This window comes from Branchiostoma lanceolatum, chromosome 15, assembly GCF_035083965.1.
Source record: "Branchiostoma lanceolatum isolate klBraLanc5 chromosome 15, klBraLanc5.hap2, whole genome shotgun sequence".
Taxonomy (NCBI): domain Eukaryota; kingdom Metazoa; phylum Chordata; class Leptocardii; order Amphioxiformes; family Branchiostomatidae; genus Branchiostoma; species Branchiostoma lanceolatum.
Genome location: NC_089736.1, coordinates 3,404,142 through 3,430,235, shown reverse-complemented (window position 1 = coordinate 3,430,235; position 26,094 = coordinate 3,404,142). Strand labels below are relative to the sequence as shown.

Here is a 26,094-nt window from a genome sequence, read left to right as displayed (position 1 = left end):
AACTCCTGGTGAAAAATAGACGTTTAACCGCTTATATGGTCGTTGCTTTGCACATTGCGATATAGAATATTACTCGCTACCGGCAACTACATTCATGCCTTTGAAGAAAATAAAAAGTCGATCTTAGACTGCATATTCGTCTACCAAGACACACAACCAATTCGTCTTGTTTCCCCGTCCACCGTTTCGGATTATTAACCTCAACACTGCAGTACGTACACAGTACCCGCAGTATCGTACCTTAGACCCCACTTTTAAGACAATGCGTGAAATTTAATCTTTATGCACACCTTAAAACATGCGTGCAGGTTAAAACTGTTTCTTTACTCCAGTCAAAAATGAGACCTTAATGAATGCTTTAAGGTATACTTAAAGATCGTATTTTATGCAGTGAGAGTCTTATTAACAACATATAAGTTGTTGCAGCCTGAACTAGATTAGTCTATGAGTGTGTAAACAGCTACACCGCCCAGCATTCTACCGACTTTGAAAACGCCGCTACATCAACAAGCCACGGTTCCGTACCGTAAAGGGCCAGGGTAATCTTTTTATCTTATTTTATTTTTCATTTCTGTATTCTTTTACTAAGGTAGCTCAGTGGCTTGGCACTGATTTTCAGAGAGGCCCTAGGTACACATTTACAAACAATACACTGATATTTACAACATAACAGAACATACTTGTGCGTCAAAGTACAAAATCGTATCCATACTCATAGCCCATATGACTGCAAAGAGTGAGAAAAATAGTTCTTACCTGCACTTGTTGTGTCTCTAGAGTACTGTGGAGATAGTTTAAACGGCGCTTGAGGAGAAAATTTGGAAATATGAGGTGCGGTGATCTTGAGAAACGGTCCAGTCCGCACAGAACGTGTTCCGTGTCAGTCCACTGTATTCATCACTACACAAGCGCAGGCCAATATGACTATACATTATGCATTATACCATGCAAAACAAGTCGTGACTCAGGGAGACGGTGGGTAGACGATCTTTTAATGAATACATTATAGGTATTGTAGTAGATGTTTTGCTTCTAAAATCGCTGAGATTATTCATCGGTTAAAATGCCTAGGCGTAAAAAATAAACACAAAAGAGCAAGAAAACAGAAACTCACCACCGCGACCGACACGTTAAAGGAACGTCAAATCTTTTGATTGAAAGCTCTGGTCATCATGGCAGCAAATAACACATTTGCTCGAAGGTCTTGATGATTGTATATACACGTTTGGGGAGGGACAACTTGGGTATATCAAACATTCTTTAATAGCGTCTTTAATGTTCAGGTTAGCCTTTTCGTCAGTCTTTAATACCTAGATTTTGTGCCGTGGGCGTAGTTGTTTGAGTCACTAGGTTTCAAGGTCTTTCGATTGTAAAGAATGCAACAGTATATTTCTAAAGTAATAAGGTTCGCCCCATTAGCAGTAACGGTTGACGCAAGTGCTACACGGCTTCTACGGTATCACAGGTGTCACGTTACAGTCGAACTGCGCAGGCACGCACGTTTTCAGTTTCGTTTTATCCGGTAACAGTTTTATCTAGCTTTCATTTGTAACAGTAGAGAGCATATCATTGTAATCCACCGTCATCATACACGTCATAAGCAACAGTTGAATAGTAACATCGACATGTGATTCTTTCAGGGCTGAACACTGAATACGTGGCCCTGATTCTGGGCAATCTGTTCAGACTGGCGGGAAATATTAGATGAAAGTCTTGTAGATGCGATATGGGTCCGCTTATGATTAGAGCGGCTGGAGTAAAGTTGTGGTGCGTCCACGGGTGATGTCCTTGGTATTGAAATGGGGATCCCTAATCCCTACTGTATGTAAACAGTCTTCTTAACAACCTTCGTCCATAACATAACAAAACAGTACAGCCTCTCCGAACTTTCGGAACGGCTGAAGCCACAGTGCGTCCATGAGCTATGTCCTTAAAACTGAAAAATGAATTATAGTTAGTCCCTACTGCATGTATACAGTCTTCTAAACAACCCTCCATCCATAACAAAACACCAAAGCCTCTCGGAACCACAGGCAAGGCTAAAGTGCCGGTGTGTCCGTGGGCGATGTCCTTGGTGCTGAAATGGGGGTCGACCGGTCCCTAGTCCCTACTGTATGTGATAACTATACAGTCTTCTAAACAACCCTTCGTCCCTAACAAAACACCAAAGCCTCTCTGAACCACTGGAAAGGCTAAAGTGGTTGTGCGTCTGCGCACAATGTCCTTGGTGCTGAAATGGGGGTCCCTAGTCCCTACTGTATGTATACAATCTTCTAAACAACCCTTCGTCCATAAGAAAACATTTCAGCCTCTCCGAACTACCGGAACGGCTAAAGCCATGGATGTCTTTAATACTGCAATGAAGGATTCTTATTCCCTACTGTATGTATGCAGTCTTCTAAACAAACCTTGTTCCACAACATAACATTAAAGTACGTGTCTGCGCTGCTCCCAGCCGCGGAGAACGCTCAGTTGCTGCAGGAGGAAGGTCGCGGTGCGTCCGCGGGCGATGTTCTTGGTGGTGAAATGGGGGGAGGGGGCTAACCCTACCATGGGGAATGAGGTATTCCCAAAATAGAGTGTGTCCACTGAACCACCCCGACGCAGGGATGGAATTGCAGGGGTGTTCCGAGGTGGCTTCGCAAGGTTGCCTTTTACTATACACCTTTTTTAATAATGGTTTTATTGGTCAGAATTATCCGCAATAGCAGTCTTTTTAGTGCTGAATTGGTGCAGGGCTTACAGGTTTTACGTAATACACAACATATACATATTTTATCCACACTTGCATTTTGTGGAACTGTCGCAAGGGTCTGGGCGGCTGCCATTCGGCACCACCAGGTGGCCTCAACACGACCTTCCCCATTTACACCTGAGTGAAGTGAGGAAAGTCGTGCAAAGTGCCTTTCCCAAGGGCACAAGATCGGTGACATCGGTGATTCGAACCCGGGACCACTTGGTTCTGATCCCCCCCCCATCCGTGTTGAGTGCTGGCTGGTGTAAGCTCTGCCGTTGTGCCACACGATCCCACACTAGTACTTATTGCATCGAGGGAGACCTTTTAGTTTTTGGAATGACTGTCTTGCATTGTGTCTTTATCAACATTCGTGTATTAGCGTTCATTGTTTAAAATACATGTAATGGTCACCGGACGTATCATCCCATATAAGCCCTAATCAAGCAGTGCAGATATTTGTTAGTGTGGACTCGGTGTGTTTAACGTTTATATTGAAATATGCGAAATTTAATGCTTTTTAACCGATATACAAATCTCATATATCTTGCATTTGGTTATTCTGTCGTTCAGACACACACTCACTGACGAATTCTCTCGCAACTTTTCCATGACGGATAAGGTGCAAATTATGACTACTTGCACCAACTGATAAATGGCTATATATTTGAAAACATAACCTTCTTGACTGAGGTTTCAGATAGATAGCACTTGCAGTTGTATAGCTGCAGTTGCAATTCAAGACACATCCGTTAGATGGCATTTCCACTCGGATGGTTGTAGCCGTGCGAGTTATGTCCTCTGTTTACTTTCTTGTAAGGAATACTACACTATTTCACAAAATACTTTATAGAATGTGCAATACAAGGGTTCACAACACCATCTATTTACAAAGTGAAGGCGCATCCCTAATCGCTAACATTTCCTGGCGTCAGGGCTTCTTTAACGGTCAACGTCTCCCCTGTCCTTGGTGCTGAACACGATTCCCACGCAGTCAGGCACACCTGTCGTTTTTCCTTAATACCACACACACAGGCGCGCGCACATACACACACACACAAACACACGCTCACACACACACACACATGCACACACACATACACACATACACACATACATACACACACACGCACACACGATATAAAACCGATCTCTTTTCAATCAGTTTTTCACTGCTTAAAAGCTTTCAACTCACAGAACGTCAATTGGCAAGTAAATGTGTCCGCATTATATGAATTAGAACTCTGGAAAGGTAGCTTTAGATTACAAGTATTGGAACAGAAAATTTGAATGGGATAATATAGTATTTTATTTATTGCAAGTTCATGCCAAAAGGCTAATTGCAGACAAAAAAGTATATGGAGAATACATGGAAATCGAAATGGTTATCTAGTCTACTGTGAAAGTTTTATGTTAACTATGGTTGACTATGGTTGATAATAGCAGTGATTTTCCTGGCGACGCCTCAGGGGCGGAGGCTTTATCTTTATTCACTTACAACCATTCGAATAAGACTCCCTGTAGAGCAGAGACTAAAACAAACAGCAGGAAGAAGTGGACATGTAGCTCCTTCGCGCCACTTGCATGTTTAGATGTCCCATCATCCCTTTCGTACACTCGGCCGAATAGAGCAGCTGACAGCAGAGGCTTGGAGATCCCGGATGTACTGAGTATAGTGCCGTCCTTGTACTCCCATTCGCCTACAGCGAGGTCCATTCCGATTCCGCTGGTCAGAACCTCGGGAAAGACGTGAGGGAACTTGAAGTTTCCCGCCATGTTCAAGTGGAAGAATGTCGTCTGCGCGTCGCTGATTGGCTGACCGCAGCTGTCACGTGACGAGTTAGCGCACTTCACCAGCGCGCATATCTGTAGGTAGTACTGACCCTCCTTTGTGTGCAAATCGTCAAAGGCGCCGAAGGCGTAGATTTCCGATGAAATTTCCGATTTTGTGTAATTCAGACTACAACATAGGTCATTCTGACAGACAATGACGTAGTCGCTTTCTTTCTGAAGCTCCACGAAAGTAAAAGGGTCGCCGAACAAGTCAGAAACGAACGCTGTGTCGTGCTCTGTGATTGGTAGATCTGTAGATGTAACGACATTTTTAATTGGTTTGATGGAGATTTCTGCGACCAATAGCTTTCCATCGGTCGAGTTCATGTCATGATAGTAGCTGACGGCACCGGAAGGGGTGGAGATTGTACTTCCGGTCATACGTCTATCAAGAACGTGTGTGTTAGCGGACAAGAAGTTGACGCCCATGCCCATAGCCCAGGCTTGGTGGAACTCCACGGAAACAAAAAGCGGCAAAACGTCCATCCAAGCAGTCGGGAACACAATCGTATCCACCCCGTAATCTTCCACCAACGCCACGGCGGGGTCGTGGAACAGAACGTCGAAACAAGTGAAGACTCCGAACTTTCCGAACGGCGTCTGGAAGGTTACGAGCTCCACCGCCGGCGGACGGTTGAACTGCAGTTCGGTCATGAACAGGTGTTCTTTGTGGTACCTGGCGACGATCGTTCCGTCGTTAGCGAAGACCACGTCAGTGTTGAATTGGTATCTACCGTCATTCGGACAGGAACTATCTTCAGAAGTGTCGCAAAACTGCTTGTCGCCGAAGTTTGCGACAACGTAGATGTCATTCTCTTTGGCCATGCAGCTTAAGTCTTGTTGTACTGGGGTGTCGTTAAAACGGTCGGGATCGTCGCATGGGTTCCATACAATCTTCTCCGGGTCAGGGATGGTCTCCAAGTAGGCATATTGATTGTCTCTGGACTGAAAACCGTGAATTCCGTCCTCTGGAAAGACGATTATGTCCGCGCCCTGTGGGAAAAGTAAACAGAAAACGCTTAAGCAAAAGAACTTGAATGGTATTTATGATGCAATCAACACAAGGCGTTTTTGCACCGTTAGGTTGCTGCTCTAGTCCAAAGATCAGATGTTACCACAATGAGTAAGCACATTGAGTCATTCCTAAGTACCACCAAATCAGCTATGTTTGCCGAAGCGTAATCTTTGTTAAAGAGGCATTTTAATGTTACATATAACATTGAGTTAACGTGAGCGTTAGGGGCAAGTTACGTTCTACTTTTGTCCAGACGTTACCAATACTTCTGGACAGGGGACATGGACAGTTTGTATTCATTAGTTTGTTCCTTGTGCGCATGCGCATGTTTGCTCTTGTTTACTACCGCCACAAAACGCTTAACACGTAGAAGAAGAAAAAACTTGAAAGATATTTATGAGACAATTACCACAAAGAGTTTATGGCACACTCTTGTGTTTCTTCTCTTGTCCAAAGGTCAGATATTATCACAGTGAGTAAGCAAATTGAGTCAGCTCTAAGTACCACCAAACCAGCCCTGTTTGCTTAAAGGCGACCTTTGTTTGAAAGCCATTTCAATGTGCGCACATACATAAATATATATCATACACTAAATGGACGCATGCGTTGCAGCCTTGAAGGCAAGCGTTCTACTTTATGTTTACGAACTCCTCTCTACACAGCGGAATAGACATCGTTTACATTCGTCAATTCGTTCTTGTGCCCTTGTGCAGTTTTAAGATAAGGAAAGGAACAGGAGAGGTCGTTGAAGAACTTGTACAGTAAAGTGCAAAAGGGGTCAAACTTTGTTCAAAAATGCCGAATAAACATACAGAATTATGAAAAAAACTTATAGTCCTGAACCTGTGTACAGCAAATGCACACCTTTCAAGCACACCAAAGAATTCCTTCCGAGCCTTCCACAGATCCCCAATACATGTTAACGTATGTTTGTCTTCTCTCCAGAGACTTGTTATCAACATGTCTATGTGAAATGCCTTGGCCCCGTGTAGCCCTGAATAGCAAATGCCCCGACACTTTTCCAACACGCCAAATGATACGCCTAGCTCTTGTGCAGTTTTAACTTAAGACAAGGAATGGAACAGGAGGGGCGGTGAAGGACGTGTACACTGTGAAAAAATCCCCAACAAACATACAGAATCATGAAAAACATAGCCCTAAACCTGTCAACAGCAAATGCACTGACACTCTTTTAGGCTTTTCAAACACGCCAAAGGATCGTTCCAAGCCATACACTGGCAGATTCCCTACGCATTTTAAGGTATCATCATCATCATCGTTACCCCCCAGATAACCCCACGAGGGGCAAAGTAGGGGGGAGGAGGTCCCAGGCTAAGGTATGTTTGCATTTTTCCTCGTTAGCAAAATGTCTGTGTGAAATGTCTTTGCCCTGTGTAGCAAACTTTTCCAACACGCCAAAGATATTCCTAGCCATACTCAGATTCACCTCCTCACACGTTAAGTTAACGCATGTTTGCTCTATCTCCCGGCGGTGACTCAGTATCAGCACGTCTGTGAGGTGCCCTGGCACCCCGCCATCACGAATCTTAACTTAAGTCTGTTCCTGACCTTTAAGGTTGAAAGCAAACCAATCAGGTGATAATGAGAATACCGGGAAGGTGTGGGGTCAATGCCCGTTTGGGCAAACGTGTTTTTGCCTCAGATGCAATATAGGGAAACAAATTATAGATAAGGATAACAAGCCCCCCTCTCACTGGACCCGCGACGCGTTGGCGACCTCGCTGCGACCGAGTGATTTCACACCGCGCTAAACGAATTTCATCGATGAAAAACGAGTCTTTTTACGCTTTGTGTGATTTGTTGTTGTTTTTTGGCATACTTGTACGTTTTGCATGGTATTCCCATTGTAGGTCAAGGCTAACTCAAATTCAATCTAGCGCGCAGCGAGGTCGCCAACGCGTCGCGGGTCCAGTGAGAGAGGCTTAAACTCTAAGCCAGAAGTCGTACCTGCCGCTTGGCTTCCCTCGTTTGTGCGCGGTAGACATCCAGGTTGTGTTTCATGTGGTCTATGGCCTCCTGGCGGGTCGGGGGCTGGGTGGGGTCAGACGTCCACACCACGGCGTGCTCGTACACAGCAGCCACGAAACTCGTGTCGTCGTAACTACAGACAGCTCGTGACATCCACAGCAACACAAGTATGGCAAACATCGGCATGTTGTCGGTTTGTTAAAGATGATACTCTCAAAGTTTGCTGGTGACGAGGTTTAGAAGTCGTTAGAACAACTGTAAGTGGGACAGGAAGTCGCGCGTTCCATTTCTCGTACGAGGGGGTAAATTTCTGGGTTACGTAAGTGAGTGACGCAGCACCAAATTCCGTTACTATTTTTAGATGTTCGTAGATCAAACAATACTTAACTAATAGATAAGTTATTAACGTTGGACGGGAAGCGGGTGGTCTCATGTCCATTCCGTTATATAAATGTGGGTCTAAATGCAAGGTTGCTTGTAAGAAAGTAGACCGCTGAGCAGGGTGACCTTACCGCTACTAAAATTGGAGTTGTGTGACCCTTGTTTTCATAAATGGAATATACTAAAACATATACATGTATGACTTAAAAGTCGGCAAAGTACACAAATCGTTCAAATATTATTCTTTATCTATGAAATTCTTTGGGCGATCGCCGAGGGGTGTACAATGTAAGTGACAGGGAGCGATCTGTATCTGCATGTACATGTACATGTATATAGCCGGTATAATAACCCTTCTGCGTAACACACCAACTTCGCAGGCACGCGGCGCGACACCAGCTGGTTATTTTACATTGACCTGTCACACCTGACTTTTGCACATCTAACTGCAAGCATTGTTCAAAGCTATCTAATGAGGATTCCCGTACGGTACTTGGTGGCAACGAGTTCCACTCTACGATGGTTCTAGGGGAAAACGAATTGTTGAACACATCAATCCTGGGCTTTGATAACTCTGATACTTAAAGGCATATATTTCTTGTTCTTTTCTGAGCTGGTACTCGACACTTCGGAGCAAGGCTATATCACAACTGACATCCACACGGACATTGCTATAATGTAATCAAGATCCGTGAATAATTTCATCAGGTTGGCGAATGACTGAATAGCAAGGTTCTTTTATTCACAACCAAGTATTTTACAAGAACCGACGTTTAGATGACTGTCTGTCATCTTCATCAGAGCAATACTGACTGGTTCACTGTGCACTGAAGCATTGTTAGCAGTACCACCTAGCTTCAGTGCACTGTGAACAAGTCAGTATTGCCCTCACAGATAGTCGTCGAAAAGTCGGCTCTTGTAAAATACTTGGTTGTGAATAAAAGCACTTTGTTATTCTGTAATCAAGATGTTGATAATAATCACACTTGACAGGACAACTCCGCATTGATAGTTTGCTACGGTGAATGACACGATCGTTCTAGCTGATGGTACGTGACGTTAATTGGTAACAATGAGGACGCAGAAAAAAAAACGGTTGACTTGCCAGAGACCACTTGCTGTCAATGAAAGTGTCTTCTGCGGGTGGACTTGTTTAGATCTTATTTAGATGTCTTCGGTAGTCACCGTCCTTGCATAAGAGGATTCGGAAGGGGAGGCGAGGTGAAGTCATTGAATAACACAGTGTATGTGCTTTGAGGTTAATTTCTAAAGTTCATTCTGGGTTTTATATAAAGCTAGGGTTTTTGAAGATAACTGTTTGAGATAAATATTTTCGTCCTTTTCTTCAGACTTAGTGATTGCAATTACGCCGATGAATAGTGTGGATCTATCGCAAGGGAAAATGTACAAATGATAATATTCTACTCATCCACAACATGATTGGTAGGATAAAACGGCCTTAACAATATTTAGTATCCAACTAGAAACAACAGACAACATGGCGACATATTGAATCAAGTAATCACTGTTTTCGACTGACTGTTTGTTCTGATGCGCTCGACTTTACTGGGAAGATTTTCTTTGCGTTGTTTCTTTTTGAATTCTGTAATTGCGAGATTTATGATTCATCAGCCGTGTGAAAAATAGATCTCCGTTGAAATAAGGTACGATTCAATACGTAAGTCAGTTTGTGAGATATGCGCAGTCACTTGAATAACCATCTTGTAGGAAATGATAACGTTATGTACGTATGTAGTATGCATAAATCCGCCTTAAATACTTGTATACATGAATGGCAAGATTATGTTATCAAGAGCACGGCGGTGTACAAACCTCAGTGCAAGTTTGAGATAGCTGCACGCTGGGAACATCATTTCGTACGATAGTGCCCTTAGAATCAGTCAGGTCAGACGTGAAGACCTTCCTGTGCGTCCTCTTGCGCCGACGCGTCTTGTGGCGGTATCTTGAAAGCCCGGAGAACCAGGTATTGAGAAACAGACATGGCAGCTCTCCAAACGTTAGGAAATGTTACCTTCGCAACTTGCGAGGTAGTGAGCCAAAACATCACCCTGAAGAATTCTACAGCGACAGTTTCCACTTTCAGCCCTGTCCTGTGTGGTCTGTGCGGCCTGTACCCGACATGGCGGCCTGTCGTCGTGTTTATTCTGGTCTGTTTCATCCTGATGTCCGTGGCGGGCAACGGCTGTCTGGTGGGGACCATCGCAACCAGGGAGTCCATGCAGGTGAGGAAACAGATATCCTGGACTTTTTGTTGATTTCTTTGCGTTGAATTGGCAGTGTATATCTCAGGCCTCAATACAATAATGTTTGTGTGCGTGTGCGTGTGCGTGTGCGTGTGCGTGTGCGTGTGCGTGTGCGTGTGCGTGTGTGTGTGTGTGTGTGTGTGTGTGTGTGTGTGTGCGCGCATGTGTGTGTGTGCATGGTACAGAGAGAGGAGCGATGGGGTAAAAAGACAGAAAGGAAGAGAGAGAGAGAGTGAGAGAGACATGGCGGTAATGAAGAAATAGATACTACAAAACTCATTTTCTTTAAGCAGCCTGTATGGAAAGAAAAATAGAAAATACACAGCACATCGACGGACAAGAAACAGAAATCTTTCCGAGGAAAAAAAGAAGAAGAAATTTCTGTCTGATTTTATTTGTCTGAACAAACACATTTCCTATGCATGTTGGCAGCCCCTGAGTATACTTTAGCAGGTCCACTCATTAGAGTATAGAAGATGACTCTCATATGCACGCCTATTTGCGTAAAGCTGAGTGCTGGTCTTCACCCGATTCTCGGAATTCCCCTCCTAACGGTACTTAAAACATCTCCTACTTCGTGGATCCTCTCTTTGCTGCTCTAATTAGCCTAACACGGGATTTCATTACCCAAAGTGGACGTGTTGTACCTGTATGATTCACAGGATTCAAATTACATCCGTGTCCTTGAAATTCAAAGGGAGGGGGTGTTAGGACTTACGCTCAAAGAAGTAGAATTTGGACCCTAAATTGATGTCTTCATTGCATATACTTATGTCAGTTTATACTGTAAATGCAGAAATCGTCACGTTGGTTTTATGTTTTCGCGGCAAGCTCTCCGCCGCGAAATTAAAACCACCGCGAACATTTTGCCGTCCTACCCCATTGTCTACTATTGTCTCAAACGCGAACTTAAAACCACCGCGAACACTCCATTTTCTCCCTATCGCGAAATCAAAACCACGCGAACTTTAAAGCATTTACAATATATTTTTTTCTTATTTGATAGCGGCGCTGATATAAGTTTAATGTAACTAGAGTTCTTCGTCATCTTGTCTGTATTTGTTTATTTGTGTTTAATATGAACAAAAAAATCGTTACTCGAATCACCATAATTCTATCCACAGAACTAATGTTATGTAGTATCTAGCATCGCCATCGCTCTCAGTTGGCAAAAACGCGTCTTCGTCTTCCGCCCTTGCATGTAAAATAGACCTGGGCACTCCTGTCCACTTAAGCTACGAGTTCAATCAGCCAAGGCCTAGGCTGTCGAGTGGGTCATTGGGGTGAGTGTCGAGAGTTGAAGGCTCCTCTTCAAGAATCAGCAAGAGAGCCATGGCAATGGGGCGCTCTTTCGTTTAAGTACGGTTCAGTGGGCAGATATATTTTTCCAGACATTAAATTGTTTCTCGCGAAGTCCTCCCACAACTTTCAGAGCCTTTATCGCGCACATGCAGCATTGTGCTGTTCTCCAGTCAACATCTTTTTGATTTTGATTCACATCCACAAAAAACTGACAATTGAGGGTCTCCATCCTTTCCTCTATTCTAGATACAGTCGTTTGTGGCGTGCTTCGTACTTCACGATTTTCATTTATTATTATACTTCTCTCTACACGACTTCTCCTCTTGTCATTGACTTTGTCATTTTTCAGTCAAATGACCTGAAATTTGGCATTGAGGTAGAAAGATAGATATCAAACTTCCATTCTTTGAAACTGGCACCATTGAAATATGTATAATGAATGAGTGAATAAATGACACTTATTGTACGTTTATGCTCCCGTAAGCTATCTAAGTACAGGCCATGGTGATAAAGCAGTGGTACAATTACAGTGATATAAGAATGTGATGTCTCACTACATCTACAATGACTAATATGTACTAGTATGCACAGGTTATACTTCGCCTCGCTTATAATGATAACCTTTATTGTACATCCATGCCCTATCGGGCTAAGTACAGGCATACAGATACAGAATACATGGTAACGTTCATATGATGACACTGACGGGATCTCTAATACTAATCTAAAACAATGGTTCTGAAATACTCTAACTCATAGGTTCGGCTTTTGATGTACACTCTTTATTTTCTTGTCATTTCCAGGAGCCTGGAAACTTCTTCCTGGCCGCCATGGCTGTTACGGACGTATTCAGTAGTTTCCTGTTCATCCCGTCAAGTATCCACAGCACGACACACGGGACGTATCTCAGCGGCACGGCTTGCAAGACCCAAGCCTTCCTGGTCTGTGTGGTCGGCTCCCTGGCGCATTCCTTCCTACTGTGTCTCTGGGTTTGCCGCTACATCCACATCGTCGCACCGATGACCTTCGAAAAAAAGTTGTCCCGTTCGCGAGTAGCCCTGGCCATGGCGATGTGTGTTCTCCTCGCTGTCGTGCCGTCCTTTGTAGGAGTAATACGAAACGGTACGATGAAAGTCGTGACATATCACGGCGCGAACGACATGCAGGCCTCGCCAACGAGTATCTACCCCTGCGTGCCCGATCTGACAGAGGCTTCTGCCTCCAGCGCCGTTTGCCTGCTCATGATGATCATCAGTACGATACTCGCCATTCTAATCTACCGAGAGGCGCAGCGGTACAAGGACAATCTGAAGAACGTCTCTCCCAGTCCTGAGGCTAACGCGGTCCCTCCAGAGGCTTTAGAGAACAAGTTTAAGGCTGCGAAGACACTGGGTATCATCCTATTGGTCTACTGGCTGACTTGGCTCCCGCCGATCGCCATGTTCTTTATGTCAAACATCATGTCGATGTCTACGTTCAGTACAGCGCAGGACGTCCTACACATTGTGCTCTTGACTAACACATTCTCGGACTCCCTTCTGTACGCGTTCCGGTACGAAATCTACCGGGAGGCCCTGCTTCAGATGTTCCGCCATTATAAAAACGCCGTCAGAGAAACAATCCTGGACTACATCGAAATCATTCGGGAATAGTGCTGCGTACCTAAACGTAACATCAGGTACAGGTACCAGTACAGAGGTTTAGGTACAGGTCCGGACCTGTACCTGTACCTAAACAATTTGAAAAATTAAATGTGTTTTTCTGAACTTCTTCAATGATGACAAAAACATACATAAACTGTTTTCAACTTGTCAGTATCTTTATTCAAAGAACATAACTAGGTTTCCTACAGCCAAACTACCTTGGCCTTGCTATCAAAGCTCCCGGACTGCCTGAATGATCTGTTGCATATTAGTTACCGCGGCTGTTCCAAGGTGTCACTTTGGTCACGTTTGGTAGTGCATGAGGCCATGAGGTTAGGAGATCAGCCACAAAATAAGCATATGTACTTTGTGTAAATCTATTTCGGTACAATACCGGTACTTCATGATCCGGTATTTTGGACCAGTACCTAATCCATTTTTACGGTACAGTACCGGTACACAGTATCGGTATGCAGCACTATTCGGGAATGATAACGGCCGCTTCAGATGCCCGTAAATTCAGTCTCATTATGTAGAAGTGAGCCATGTTTGCTTGCATCCACAAGCTGAATAAAATTGTTAAGAACACAATTTCATGCAAAGAGCTGTCGTCTGGATGAAACTTGGATTTGTGTAAAGTTCTGCTAATACTAGCTAGCTAACATTATGTGTTATGTGTATATCGTGTAGATATATCGAATGACAATGTTTTTTTGTCGTTCTGATCGGCGAATTCTACAATTGATATTCTTTATTCCGCTTAGTGGCGCCCCTGAAATAATGATACATCGGAGACTGTAATGTCATAATCAACTTCGCCCAGGTGTACAGAAAATGGGTATGTTGTTATCTATATGTGGCACTGTTAATATAAGTTGTAAAAATTTGAGTGCAATGCCATGTCGTCCTTGTCTGTCAGAAACCGAATAAAAAAAAATCAAGTTAAGTTAATTGATGAAGAGAACAGGTGGTCCCCATGGTGCATTGCGCCACAGAGCCCGGGAGATGTGAATCAAGATGGCGTCCGGACTCGGGAAGGAAGAAACACCTCGGGCAAAACTCGTCTTTGTGGGCTGTTAAACGCCCGTTTGGGAGGTAAGCGGCCGTCAGTTTGTGTCCTAAGTTGTTCTGACCATTACGAAGGACAATTTGTGAAGAGACGAGGCGAAAGCATGGCGAAATTCGCGTTTTTCTTCTGAAGCATGGCCATGTGACGTCACACGCAGCTCACCCAGCTGGCAGCTGTTTGTAGTTGAGTAATCTCCAAGCAGATATTGGGTGGACATGAACATTGTTCAGCGCCCGTTGGTAATATTGTTCTTATGATGATATAACTTATAAGTACCTAAGTTTGTGTAATATTGAATTGTACAGTTTTGCAGAATGTGCTTTTGCCATATGTAGAAATCAATTGTATTAAACTTAAACATGTAATTTTTTTCTCGAACTTGAATACAACTTACAAGAATAGATTTTTTTTCGTTTTTTCTTTTTTTTTGTTATTTTACTGGATTTAATCATTGTGATTAGTTACTATTCTAACAAAATAATGATGGCAGGAGTTGAGAACCGGAAGTATGATTTTTAAGGTTTCGATGTTCAATAACATCAGAGGGGTGGAATGTTATATTTTATTCATCAGAGGTGTGTAATGTTATACACGTAGTTTGTAGACATGTTTAACGTTATGTTCATTGAATAATGTACTGTATTTTGTTGAATGAAACTGTTATATTATTATGGTGTCATTGCTGTCACAAGCACTTTGACATATCTACAACCACACAAGGCTTTTAGGGCTGTGTAAGGCCATGTTGATTGACAAAAATGTTATAAACAGTCCGTAGTTGTTAATAGTTCATGTTACTTGCCATACATTGTACCTGATGCAATTGTTGTTGAATAAACTTGACTGAAATTGTAATGTCGGACTTGAGCTAATTGATAGAGTCCCAACCCCACCTTTGTGACCATTTGCAGCATGGTCCCCAGCCCTGACAGTCCCCACGGCCCTGGGGGAAGGTTGGGAGGCACCCGGGTCCAGAGGTGTATTTACCTATGTTACATTGCTTTCTAATAAATTCTATATGTAATGTCTGACTTAGCGAGTAGAAGTCCCAACCCCACCTTTATGACCATTTGCAGCATGGTCCCCAGCCCTGGAGTCCCCATGGCCCCGGGGGAAGGTTGGGAGGCGCCCGGGTCCAGAGGTACCAGTAGGCCAACAGGAACACAAACAACAGGAATAATTAACACACGTCTGGACATTCAGGTACGTAAACAAGGCCGACACAAACATCTCTGTAAGGTGAAAAGTCTTAGCAACAACAGTAAAGAAGTTAAGGAACTTGTAGATCAATGTCACAGTCGTGGTAAAACTGTGTTTAAAGCAGTTCCTTTCTTTGCTGTTTAGGGTCTCATTCATGAGTTTTTTTTGCCCCATAGGCTTACATGTTATAAAAAATGTTTTACACGGGCGCGTTCGTAATGAAGCTATAAGAAATGCACCAATGTTATTCATTCTCTGTTGAGCACATTTACCCTGCTAGTAGTAGATCATGTGAAAAAATTGCCAACTACCAGTTGGCATACAATTCCTTTTTATGGCAATTACAAACTGCACTTAGCTACACCCCCAAAAAAGGCACTTTCCAGCTGAAAGCGCACGACCGGTTCACCTACATTGTCGGGCTGTGGACATCCGACCTCGCGCGCGGCTGCCAAACTTTACCTGCTAATATCTTCAGTTACAAACAAGCTTTCATCAGTTTGACGCTTGAGATCAGTCGGGCTGGCTAAAATGGAATTTCCCACCGATATAAACACACGTTCATGCAGCCGTTCATTTTTTGGCGTACGCACTCCTTCGGAGTCTACACACAGATTAACTCAGGAATGAGACCTTAGCCACTGTTATTGTCTGTCACCTCAAGCTGTGTGTAACCTTACCAGGTGATCACATGATCACTGTGGTACATGTAATCAGGTCATTGAACTTGAGCCATGGAAGGGGCCATTGTTGTAGTAGGGGACAGGAAAGGAGCCAGGGTTTTGGTCAGTTCAGTTCAGCCTCTTTGAAGCCCATCCAGATGACTTAAGATTTTAGATGAATAGATAAGTGAATGAAATGTGTTTACTAGACAGTTGACACAATTTGACAGTGACTTTGTCTGAAAGTTTGATTCTTAAGATAGCTGTTAATGACATTTCTTTTTGTCCACATTTCCATACTAGGATTCCATGCATTATAGTGCAGTACTTTTTTTTCTATTATTGATCATCATGAATGTCAAGTTCATGCTAACTTATTGTTTGATTGTGTTCTTCAGTGGATGAGTCATGGACTGGCAACTGATTTACATGCTAGACATAAACCTCTCATGTGTAACAGGGACTATCATGCAGCAGTGATAGCACCACACCAACTGCTCAGCCTAAGGGGTCGCGACCTTTTAGCCTCTAAGTGGTTGGAGTGTGTGAGGTTATGATCTGGAGCTCGGGGGATCAAACCCCGGGGCGGGCAGTTTAATGTTACTCCCTCTCGGTGTTTCAAATGTATACCTGCCTTTTCTGACAGGTAGGTGTAGAACATGGATGTACAGGTAAGGACACTGTTCACATTTGGACAGGTGTTACATGTAGTTGACATCATTTGAAGCAAAGTGTCATTTTAAACTTAAGGCACTGTAACTCTGGTCTTGCATTCAGATATCAGGATATTAAGCACATTCTACATGTAGGTATGTTAACTTTGGATACTATTTCTAGACATTCAAATTCTGAAAGAAAACAATCAGTGATTTAATCTTTAGGTAAGATGACGTGTTGACCGTAAGTTGATGAAAAGTATTCAGAATCATCATTAAAAAATGATTTTCATGTATATCTGTGTCTGGGTGAATTGCTATGTGTATTTGAATGTTTGTAATAAGAATTATATTACATTATACATTTCTCTACAATCAAAAAGTGTTGCTCATTCAGAGTCTGAGTGTTTCATTTTTGTTAATGAGCAATTGCCTGTTATGTCCATCGTGTGCAAGTTTCTTGAATATCTTTCAGAATAACATGGTCTCTCAATGAGATATGTGTGTTAACTTTTTGACGTACTTTCTGATGTGAGATGTATTTTGTGTGATTGTTGTTTGGCTTGATATTCTACGAGATTAATGTATAATTTAAATGGACTTTTGATTCAATGTAATTTTCTGTTCTATTTTTTCACCTTACTAACAAAGCTCATGTGCTCTTGCCCCTCACCCAAAGCAGGTTTTAGATCTTAAACAAATGCTGTAACTATTGTAAATGTTTGATGTCCAATGGCAGTCATGCAATTGCTCTGTGAATAGTGTTGTGTAAATTTGACATGATTTTTCTTCAATCCGCACTAACATTTAAACATTCCTGGTTGCAAGTAATTCCTATCTTCAAACGAAATCAGATATTGCTGTCAGCTCTAGCTGTTGAGTTACAATACAGGATCTGTCCTTGGTGCTGACATTGTGATTTTTCTGACTATGTTTTTCTTTTACACCCCAGGTTATTAGAAGCTGATGCTGTATACCTGACCATGTTGCTGTGGGACCTGTCTATATCCTGTGTGCCTGTCCATATTCCAGGAGGATTTGCCTGTATTCCTGTGGGACCTGTCAGCCATCTACGAGACAAGAGTGCATCGGACTTTGACTGTGAGTTGCCTTTTATTTTCAGAACTCTTTCAAATATGGGGTCTGCATGCTGCAAGGCGTAATCAGCTGTATGACGTTGCGCAATTAGAAGCCGTTACAACTGCTCTGATTAACGTTAACGTAATCTGTGCATTATGCGTGAACATGCAGCCAGCATGAAGGAAGCGTAATACGGGGCCGTTGCTTTCTCAAGTTTCTGCGTCTTGCTGTTTATAGTTTGTAAATTTTGAAGTCATCAAACGCGAAACATCCAGCCTACACAAATGAAGCGTAATACGTGGTCACTGCTTTCCAGAATTTATTGCAAAGCGTGATCGGGACCTCCCATGCAGACCCCTAGAAATGGCAATGAAAAATGTTGTGAAAGGGCATTTCTGCGATCCTCTGAATTTTTAGTTCCAACCACTATTGTTAAAACTCAGGCCCTCCCTTCTGTTTGTTTTCATTTCTGAAAGAATTCACCTTATACTAACATCTATAGAGTGTACTACAGGTAAGCTGTGTGTGATGTTTGAAAGAGAGGAATTGAGTTAAGGAATCAGCAAAACAAAAATGCATATTGGATTATTTTCAAAACCACATTATGGATTAATAGACATTTTGCCCAGTGCAGATGGCAATTCATGGTTTTTATGTTGTTGACATCATGTGAAAATGAACATTCAGTAAATATTTTTCATAAGTATGTCTTCCAAATCTTGGCAACTTAAAAACTAAATCTATATGACAGTATGTGCATCCACAATTTGATGACACAGGAACACAGTTTGGTAAGTATTGTACTTAATGCATGTACTGTATCATTGACTTTAATTCATATTATGGTGCATTGTACAGTACAGGCTTCAGGATATGCATCAAATACTGGGATTTTGTGTGACTTGCACGTAACTATTAATGTGAGACCTTAAAACCAGTGTAGGCTCGGAATTTGCCAGAGTTCAAGATAAACTTAATCTACTGCGTTAGCTAAACCTTTTGAGAGGTCTGTGAACCCCGAACTTGCAAACGATTTTGAATGATCTTGACCCTTAAGCTGCCAGATTTCCTGCCCATTACATGCTCTTGGTGTAACAAGTACAGTGATATAAAAATTATCATTCAGCAATGTTCATAGCTGTAGATATCATTAGTAACATGTCAGAAGGCCACAGGCTATTTAGGAAATTATTTCAGAATCACATGAAGAAATACGCACTCAGATTACTGCAGTTTGAGTATATGACTACTAGGCTAAAAGGCTTATCCATTGCAACATATCATTCCCTTTTCTGAGACTATATAAAAAATATAATACACCTATTTCTTGCCTCCAACTTCTATCCCGTTCACAAATGAAATTGACCATTGTCAGCTCCACAACGAATGTCAAAATTTCCAACACTGCGTTTACTTCCGAAGCCGTTGAGTTAATTCCCCCTGGGATGACGCAAACTTGTCGTTCCATGTGCACGCCGTCACTTTTGCCATTTAATGTAGAATCCTCGATCATGGAACGGTATTTTTCACCAGAATCTGTAGTATCAAGCTCCCCAAACACTTATTTGTGCATAAACCCAGACAGTTGGGCATTAAAACTGAGAAGTTATTGCTGAAAACAACAAAAAGAAGCTCGGCAGATGACATGGGCGCCATGTTGGTTACGTGATGGCCGCAAGGGATCATGGAATGACGTAATCAGTGGTTGTGCAATGCCCTTTGACCTCCAGTCCCCCGGTCGGGAACAAACTTCTGGAAGCAGCAGCTTATAATTAGTGTTAAGAATTTTGCAAAGAAATATGTCCAAACTGTTTGGAACCACGCTAGATTCCATTTAACAGGGCCTGAGTATTAAAATAGGCTACAAGACACAATCAGCATCTTGCGGTAGGTCCCACAAGTCTCTCGTAAAATCCTGGGGTACGTCCGGCGAAATCTCGCATGACTTTCATGCATATCCCAAAGCCTGTACTGTACAACATTAATTAGATATGCAAGTTGACCAATAAGTAGTTAACAGTCCAGCCTGTCGTGACCACACTCGTTACCGGGTACCATATACTACTGAAGCTAAATGAAAACATATGTCGATATTCCGCACGGCATATTTCAAACTGGCTGCAAGTTCGATGAAATGACCAAAGCTGCAGGCTTAAGGTCGTTTTTACAAATTTTCTAAGAAAAAAAATGGCATTGACGTTCATCACAAGCTATATCGTGAGGCGTTGCGTTTTAGGCAGTAAGTTTGTGTATACAGCGATTACATTCTGTAATTTCTGATTTTTTATGTAGTAGTTCTGTGTTCAAGTTTTTTACAGTGTACGACAAGCTTATTATCATTACCGTTTTTAAATCATTCGTATGTTGCCCAACAAAATGGTGGCCCTCCTTCGCATACTCGTCAATCCTCGAATGTTCAGGGCAGAACAATTCAATGTAAATGAGATAGCTTGTTGGCAGCAATTTTGTTTTTTGCTTTTTTGTTGCGATACAAGATCAACGATAACTTTTTGTTTGTTGAAGCTTTTCGCTATGTAACTATGAGCCTGATGCATTTGGTCATTTCATTGAATTTGCACATAGTTTAGAAATATGCCGTGCAGAATATCGTGCGTTACCCATGACAGGCTGGATTGTTTACTATTTTTAAGACTACCTAACTTACATATCTCAATTATTGTTGTTCATGCACTATAGTATGAATGAAAGTCAATGATACAAGTTTCTGAACTGTCTGTGTTCCTGCCCTGGTCATCAAATTGTGGGCGCACACGCTGTGATATCAGTTTTCAAAGGAAACTAAAAGGTTTGGTTGGAAAACTTACTATACTGTGCTAAATATACCTCAACGTCATGTTCTCACCTATTTTACCTAATTTGCGACTCCTGTAACCGTTTGAAAATCGCGACATAAGTGGCCCTAGGCAAAATGTGAAGGTGAGAAGGGTGTTATCTAAGCCCTCCCACCTCTGCATTTTGGGGCGTCCCAAAGTGATGTCACATGTTTAAATACAGCTGACAAATTCACTCTGTGGTATATTAAGTTTTCTATCCAAAACCTCTTACTAATAATAGGTTTCCTTTAAGAAATATAAACAGGTAGTCATGAAAGACTTCTTTTTCACATGGTCAACAACATGAAAATGTCCTGTTGATGAGTTGCTTTCTGCTTCAAATGTTGAGATATCCAAGTAGCTAAGCAGTTTGACTAATCACAAAAAGAGGAATTGTGTGATCAGTGTGTTGGTGTTCAAATCACCTGCCAAAAACTCCACCTATTTGCATTTGATAACATAATTAATTGGATTAAGTTTTTCCCTCCGATTCTCTTAGTCTATGGTTCACTCTCCTAATTTGCATATCCAGGTCTCTCCTGATTTGCATACTTGGGATTCTTTGCTATTCTTGGTCAGCCCTGTAGACATTGCACTATGTACATTGTATTGTATTTTCAATGCTGTGAAAGCTTATAATGGATGCGTTCTGTATTACTGTATTAAGTTTACTCATTTTTAAGTGTCTTCATTCCTTTTCCTGTCAGTCAATGTGCTTGTGTACTGGGGTTTCGACGCCCCAATGTCTTCCAGAAAAGACATTCCTCGGGAGAACATTTGCACAGACTGATCAGGGAAAAGGAACGAAGACACTTAGAAATGAGTAAACTTAATACAGTAATACAGGACGCATCCATTATAAGCTTTCAAAGCATTGAAAATACAATACAATGTACATAGTGCAATGTCTACAAGCCTGACCAAGAATAGCAAGGAATACCAAGTATGCAAATCAGGAGAGACCTGGATATGCAAATTTATGCAAATTAGGAGAGTGAACCATAGACTAAGAGAATCGGAGGGAAAAACTTAATCCAATTAATTATGTTATCAAATGCAAATAGGGGGAGTTCTTGGCAGGTGATTTGAACACATTGACTGGTCACAAAGAGAGGAATTGTGCGATGAAAGATCAAACTTTGTTAGCACTGTTTAGCTTACTTGGAACAATTATGATTTGAAGCAGAAAGCAACGTTTTCATGTTGTTGACCATGTGAAAGTCATGAAAGACTTCTTTATCTAGATAGACAAACTTTTATTTCTTAAAGGAAACTTAGAGGTTCGGATGGAAAACTTATTATACCAAACATACCCCAGAGTGAATTTCTCAGCTCAATTCTTCTTTGATGCCCCAAAACGCAGGTTTAGAGGTGGGAGGGCTAATATCATGCCGCGGGAGTGATGTCGGCCACTTATGGCGCAATTTTCAAACGGTAATCCCAAATTAGGTCAAACTTGACGTCGGGGTATATTTAGCACAGTATAGTAAGTTTTCCAACCAAACCTTTTAGTTTCCTTTGAAAACTGAATATAACAGCGTGTGCACTCACAATTTGATGACCTGAGTGCTTGCCCAGGAACACAAACAGTTCGGAAACTTGTATCATTGACCTTTATTTATACTATAGTGCATGTACAACAATAATTGAGAAACGTACATGCGAGTTAGCTAGTCTTAAAAATAGTAAACCGTCCAGCCTGTCATGGGTAACGCACAATATTCTGTATGGCATACTTCAAAACTATGTGCAAATTCCCTGAAATGACCAAATGCATCACCTGGCTAATAGATATATTATCCTCATATTTACATAGTGAAAAGCTTCAACAAACTTTACACTGGTTATAGTCGATTTTGTATCGCAACAAAAAAGCAAACTTTAAAACAAACATGGCGCCAACACAAGCTATTCCATGAGGCTTTGCATTATTGTGTGTCGAGGAATATACATCTAACATAACTATCTATTGCCATTCTCAACTTTTCAAGGTTGAGCAATTGCTTTTACAGTAATTACACTGTAAATGGACAAATCCTTCAGCCACTACCTTTCTAGTACATCCTGTGAACTTTTGGATTATATAAGTGGTTACACTGTAGCAAATGTAGTAACTTAAGTTACAGTAAAGTTGTAAATTTGGAAGAGTGATTAGAACATTCGTGGATTGACAAGTACATGTATGTGAGGGAGGGCTGTCTACACAGTACACAGTTACTGCCTAAAACGCAATGCCTCATGATATAGCTTGTGATGAATATAATATGTGATTTTTTTCTTGTAGCCACTTTTCGCGATCACTGAAAATTGTAAAAACGACCTTAATATGCCATTTCATCAAACTTGCACCCAGTTTTGAAATATGCCATGCAGAATATCGACGCGACAGGTTTACTATTTTTGGTCAACTTGCATATCTCATTATTGTTGTACAGTACAGGCTTTGGGATTATGCACCAAGTCATGCAGGATTTCGTGCAACGTACCTCGGAATTTTTGGATAGAGTTGTGGGACTATGGATTGTGTCTTATAGCCCATTTTGTGGTGAGAGAATCAGGCCCTGTTATCTACCATGGTTCCCAAATGGTTTGGACATATTTCTTTGCAATCCTTAAGATCTTTAAAATAGTTCGCAAGTTCGGGGTTCACGGACCTCTAAAAAGGTTTTGCCGAATTTACTATCTCGCTACATATTTGTCTATCTCACATTAAGACTTACGTGCGAGTCACACAATATTCCAGGATTTAATGCATATACTGAAGCCTGTACTGTACAATGCACTATAATATGAATAAAAGTCAATGATACAGTACATCAATTCTGTACAATACTTACCAAACTGTGTTCCTGCGTCATCAAATTGTGGATGCACGTACTGTCATATAGAATTAGTTTTCAAGTTGCCAAGATTTGTAAGACATACTTGATATGAAACATATTTTAAACTTCTGAATTTTCCTTTTCACATGTCAAGAACATCAAAACCATGAGTTGCCATTTGTACCGGGCAAAATGTCCATAAATCCAAAAATGCATACAGTTTTGTATATAATCCAATATATATTTTTGTTTGAAATTCGCTGATTGCTTAACTCAATTCCTCTCTTTCAAAAGTCATCACACACATGCAGCTTACCTGGTAGTACATTTCACTCTACAGAAAGCACAACTTGTCTTTTCCATTTTCTGTAAAGCAATGGGACACAATTCCAAGAATCATCATATAACCAAAGTATTTTCCCTGAAATCCTCTTCATCACTCATAAAATTGTTGAGAGAAATAAAGTGAAAACCACACAAATTGATGATTAACTTGATCAATACCTTGAGTTGATGTAAATTATATACATTTGTTTATTCTTGAGAAACTCAAATCTCCATGCATGCCCTTTTTCATTGAGGTCATGTCGGAGAAGAGGTAAGGGTAAGACAAAACACAACATCTATTTTTTCTTGAGAAGCTCAAATCTCCATACATGCCCTTTTTCATTGAGGCCATGTCAGAGAAAAGGTAAGAGTAAGACAAAATTAATTATCAGATTTGTTTATTCTTGAGAAGTTCAAATCTCCATGCATGCCCTTTTTCATTTAGGTCATGTCAGAAAACATGTCAAAAAGGTGAAGTCTAATGTGATGAAGAGGATATCAGGGAACAGTCTGATTGCAAATGATATTGACGATATACCCCATTGCCATACAGAATGAAAAAACAACATTGCAAATGCTCTCTTCAAAAGGAAAATGTACTGTGTTCTCCGATGAATATCTACAATATAATATTAGTCACAACCTTAAACTAGGTATTAGTATAAGAAATGTGAAATCTTTCAGAAATGACAACAAACAGAAGGGAGGGCTAGTTTTGACAATCATTTTATGGTGTTTGGAACTAAAAATTCAGAGGATCGCAGACATGCCCTTTCCCAACGTTTTTTATTGTCATTTTTAGGGATCTGCATAAATAAATGAATTGGGAGATTGCGACTACGCTTTGCGCTGAATCCCAGAAGACAGCGGCCACGTATTACGTTCTATTAGATCATACCTTGAACGCTAAGCAGGTATTGCACGAATTAAATGTAAAATCAAATGCTCCGGCTTCAAGTTTCGCAAAGTCTAAACGGTTGATTACGCTTTGCGGCATGCAGATCCCTATTTTGAAAGAATTCTAGAAGTACAAGCCAACTTACAGTCACAGTCCGATGTTCTCTTGTCTTGTAGATAGCTGACAGGTCCCACAGCACACACAGATAGGTCCTCCTGGAACAATCCTCCTGGAATAAGGACAGGTCCCACAGGAACATAGCCAAGTCCTTCTGGAATATCAACAGGCACACAGGATAGCTGACAGGTCCGGCATGGTCAGGTTTGCCAGTAGCCTAGGGTGTAAAATAAAAACTCATTCAGAAAAACCACATGCTAAATTAACATATACCAACATTATTCACAGAACATACATGTCATCAGACAATATACATTCCATAACATTCGTAACATTTGTTATATGTCTAAAAACTCACAACTCCCCATCTTCTTCCACTGCTCTGCTGATCAAAGTCTGGTTCTTCCTCCCAACAGGTTACAGTCTGGTCTCTGGGGTCTCATCTTCAAGAAAGACAAACAAAAGTCAGGGCTTTGATAGCAGCAGTTGGCCTTTCTTACAACTAACATCTAGAATGTCATGCTGTATTTTATTCACTTTTCTTCAGCTGGTCTACCTGTTACCAACTACTAAAGTTTAAATTTTAGATCCAAAACTAAGCATGAACAGCCAGGATTGATCATAATTTGTGCCTAGGAAGAAAGTCTATCAAACTACAAAATTTCATTGACAACATTGAATATGAATGTGGTATTGTGTAGGTTTATAAAAAAATTATATACAATAGCAATCTGTAATACACTTTCTTGATGTCAAGGTGCAGTTAAAACAAAACAAACTAAGTTACTTGATGTTAGAAAGGAGGATACGATGTTCCATGCATTGCAAGTCCTTTTCAAGTTTAGACAAAGTATGTAAAATACTTTGCTTTGAAAGTCTCACAGACTGAATAAAAGTTCTGAATGGGCACTGTGCATCTCTGGCTGTCTTACTGAAGTGTGAATGCAGAGTGAAGAATGTCTGTTGACTGAGGATTAGTCCATCTCATATACAGTATAGGGTATCATTCAAACAATCTTACCTGTAGAAACATTTGGGCTCCTTCAGTGTTCACGAGTGTTAGTCTGGTCCAACAGGAGTCACAGCTCAAGTCCTTAAGATGCACAGCAAACTATGTATGAAAACAATAAACAGTTTAGGGCATTGACAGGGGCAACATGTGATTAGAAAAGGTCATTTTATCACTAATGATGACTTATACAAGTTGGGCCAAAAACATTAAACAAAATATGAAATAGAAACAGTTCTTTTACAAGATCTGACAAGAC

At 41.4% G+C, this 26,094-nt stretch overlaps 2 protein-coding genes and 1 long non-coding RNA gene across 3 annotated transcripts; 2 read left to right on the top strand and 1 right to left on the bottom strand.

The window, feature by feature from the left end:
• Nucleotides 1-4,179: 4,179 nt before the first annotated feature.
• LOC136421015 (pantetheinase-like) lies at nt 4,180-7,878 on the bottom strand. The gene is made up of 2 exons (XM_066408161.1): nt 7,551-7,878; nt 4,180-5,560 (listed from the first exon to the last, which is right to left on the bottom strand). The coding sequence occupies exons 1-2, from the start codon at nt 7,755-7,757 to the stop codon at nt 4,229-4,231; spliced, it is 1,539 nt and encodes a 512-aa protein (XP_066264258.1). The 5' UTR covers nt 7,758-7,878; the 3' UTR covers nt 4,180-4,228.
• Nucleotides 7,879-9,952: 2,074 nt separating this feature from the next.
• On the top strand, nt 9,953-13,170 carry LOC136421042 (trace amine-associated receptor 9-like). Its single transcript, XM_066408187.1, has 2 exons — nt 9,953-10,195; nt 12,322-13,170. Exons 1-2 carry the CDS (start codon nt 9,953-9,955, stop codon nt 13,168-13,170), a joined length of 1,092 nt encoding a protein of 363 aa, XP_066264284.1.
• An 11,599-nt stretch (nt 13,171-24,769) lies between these two features.
• On the top strand, nt 24,770-25,494 carry LOC136421151 (uncharacterized). The gene is made up of 2 exons (XR_010753374.1): nt 24,770-25,030; nt 25,243-25,494. It is a non-coding gene; the product is annotated as an uncharacterized lncRNA (long non-coding RNA).
• Nucleotides 25,495-26,094: the final 600 nt, after the last annotated feature.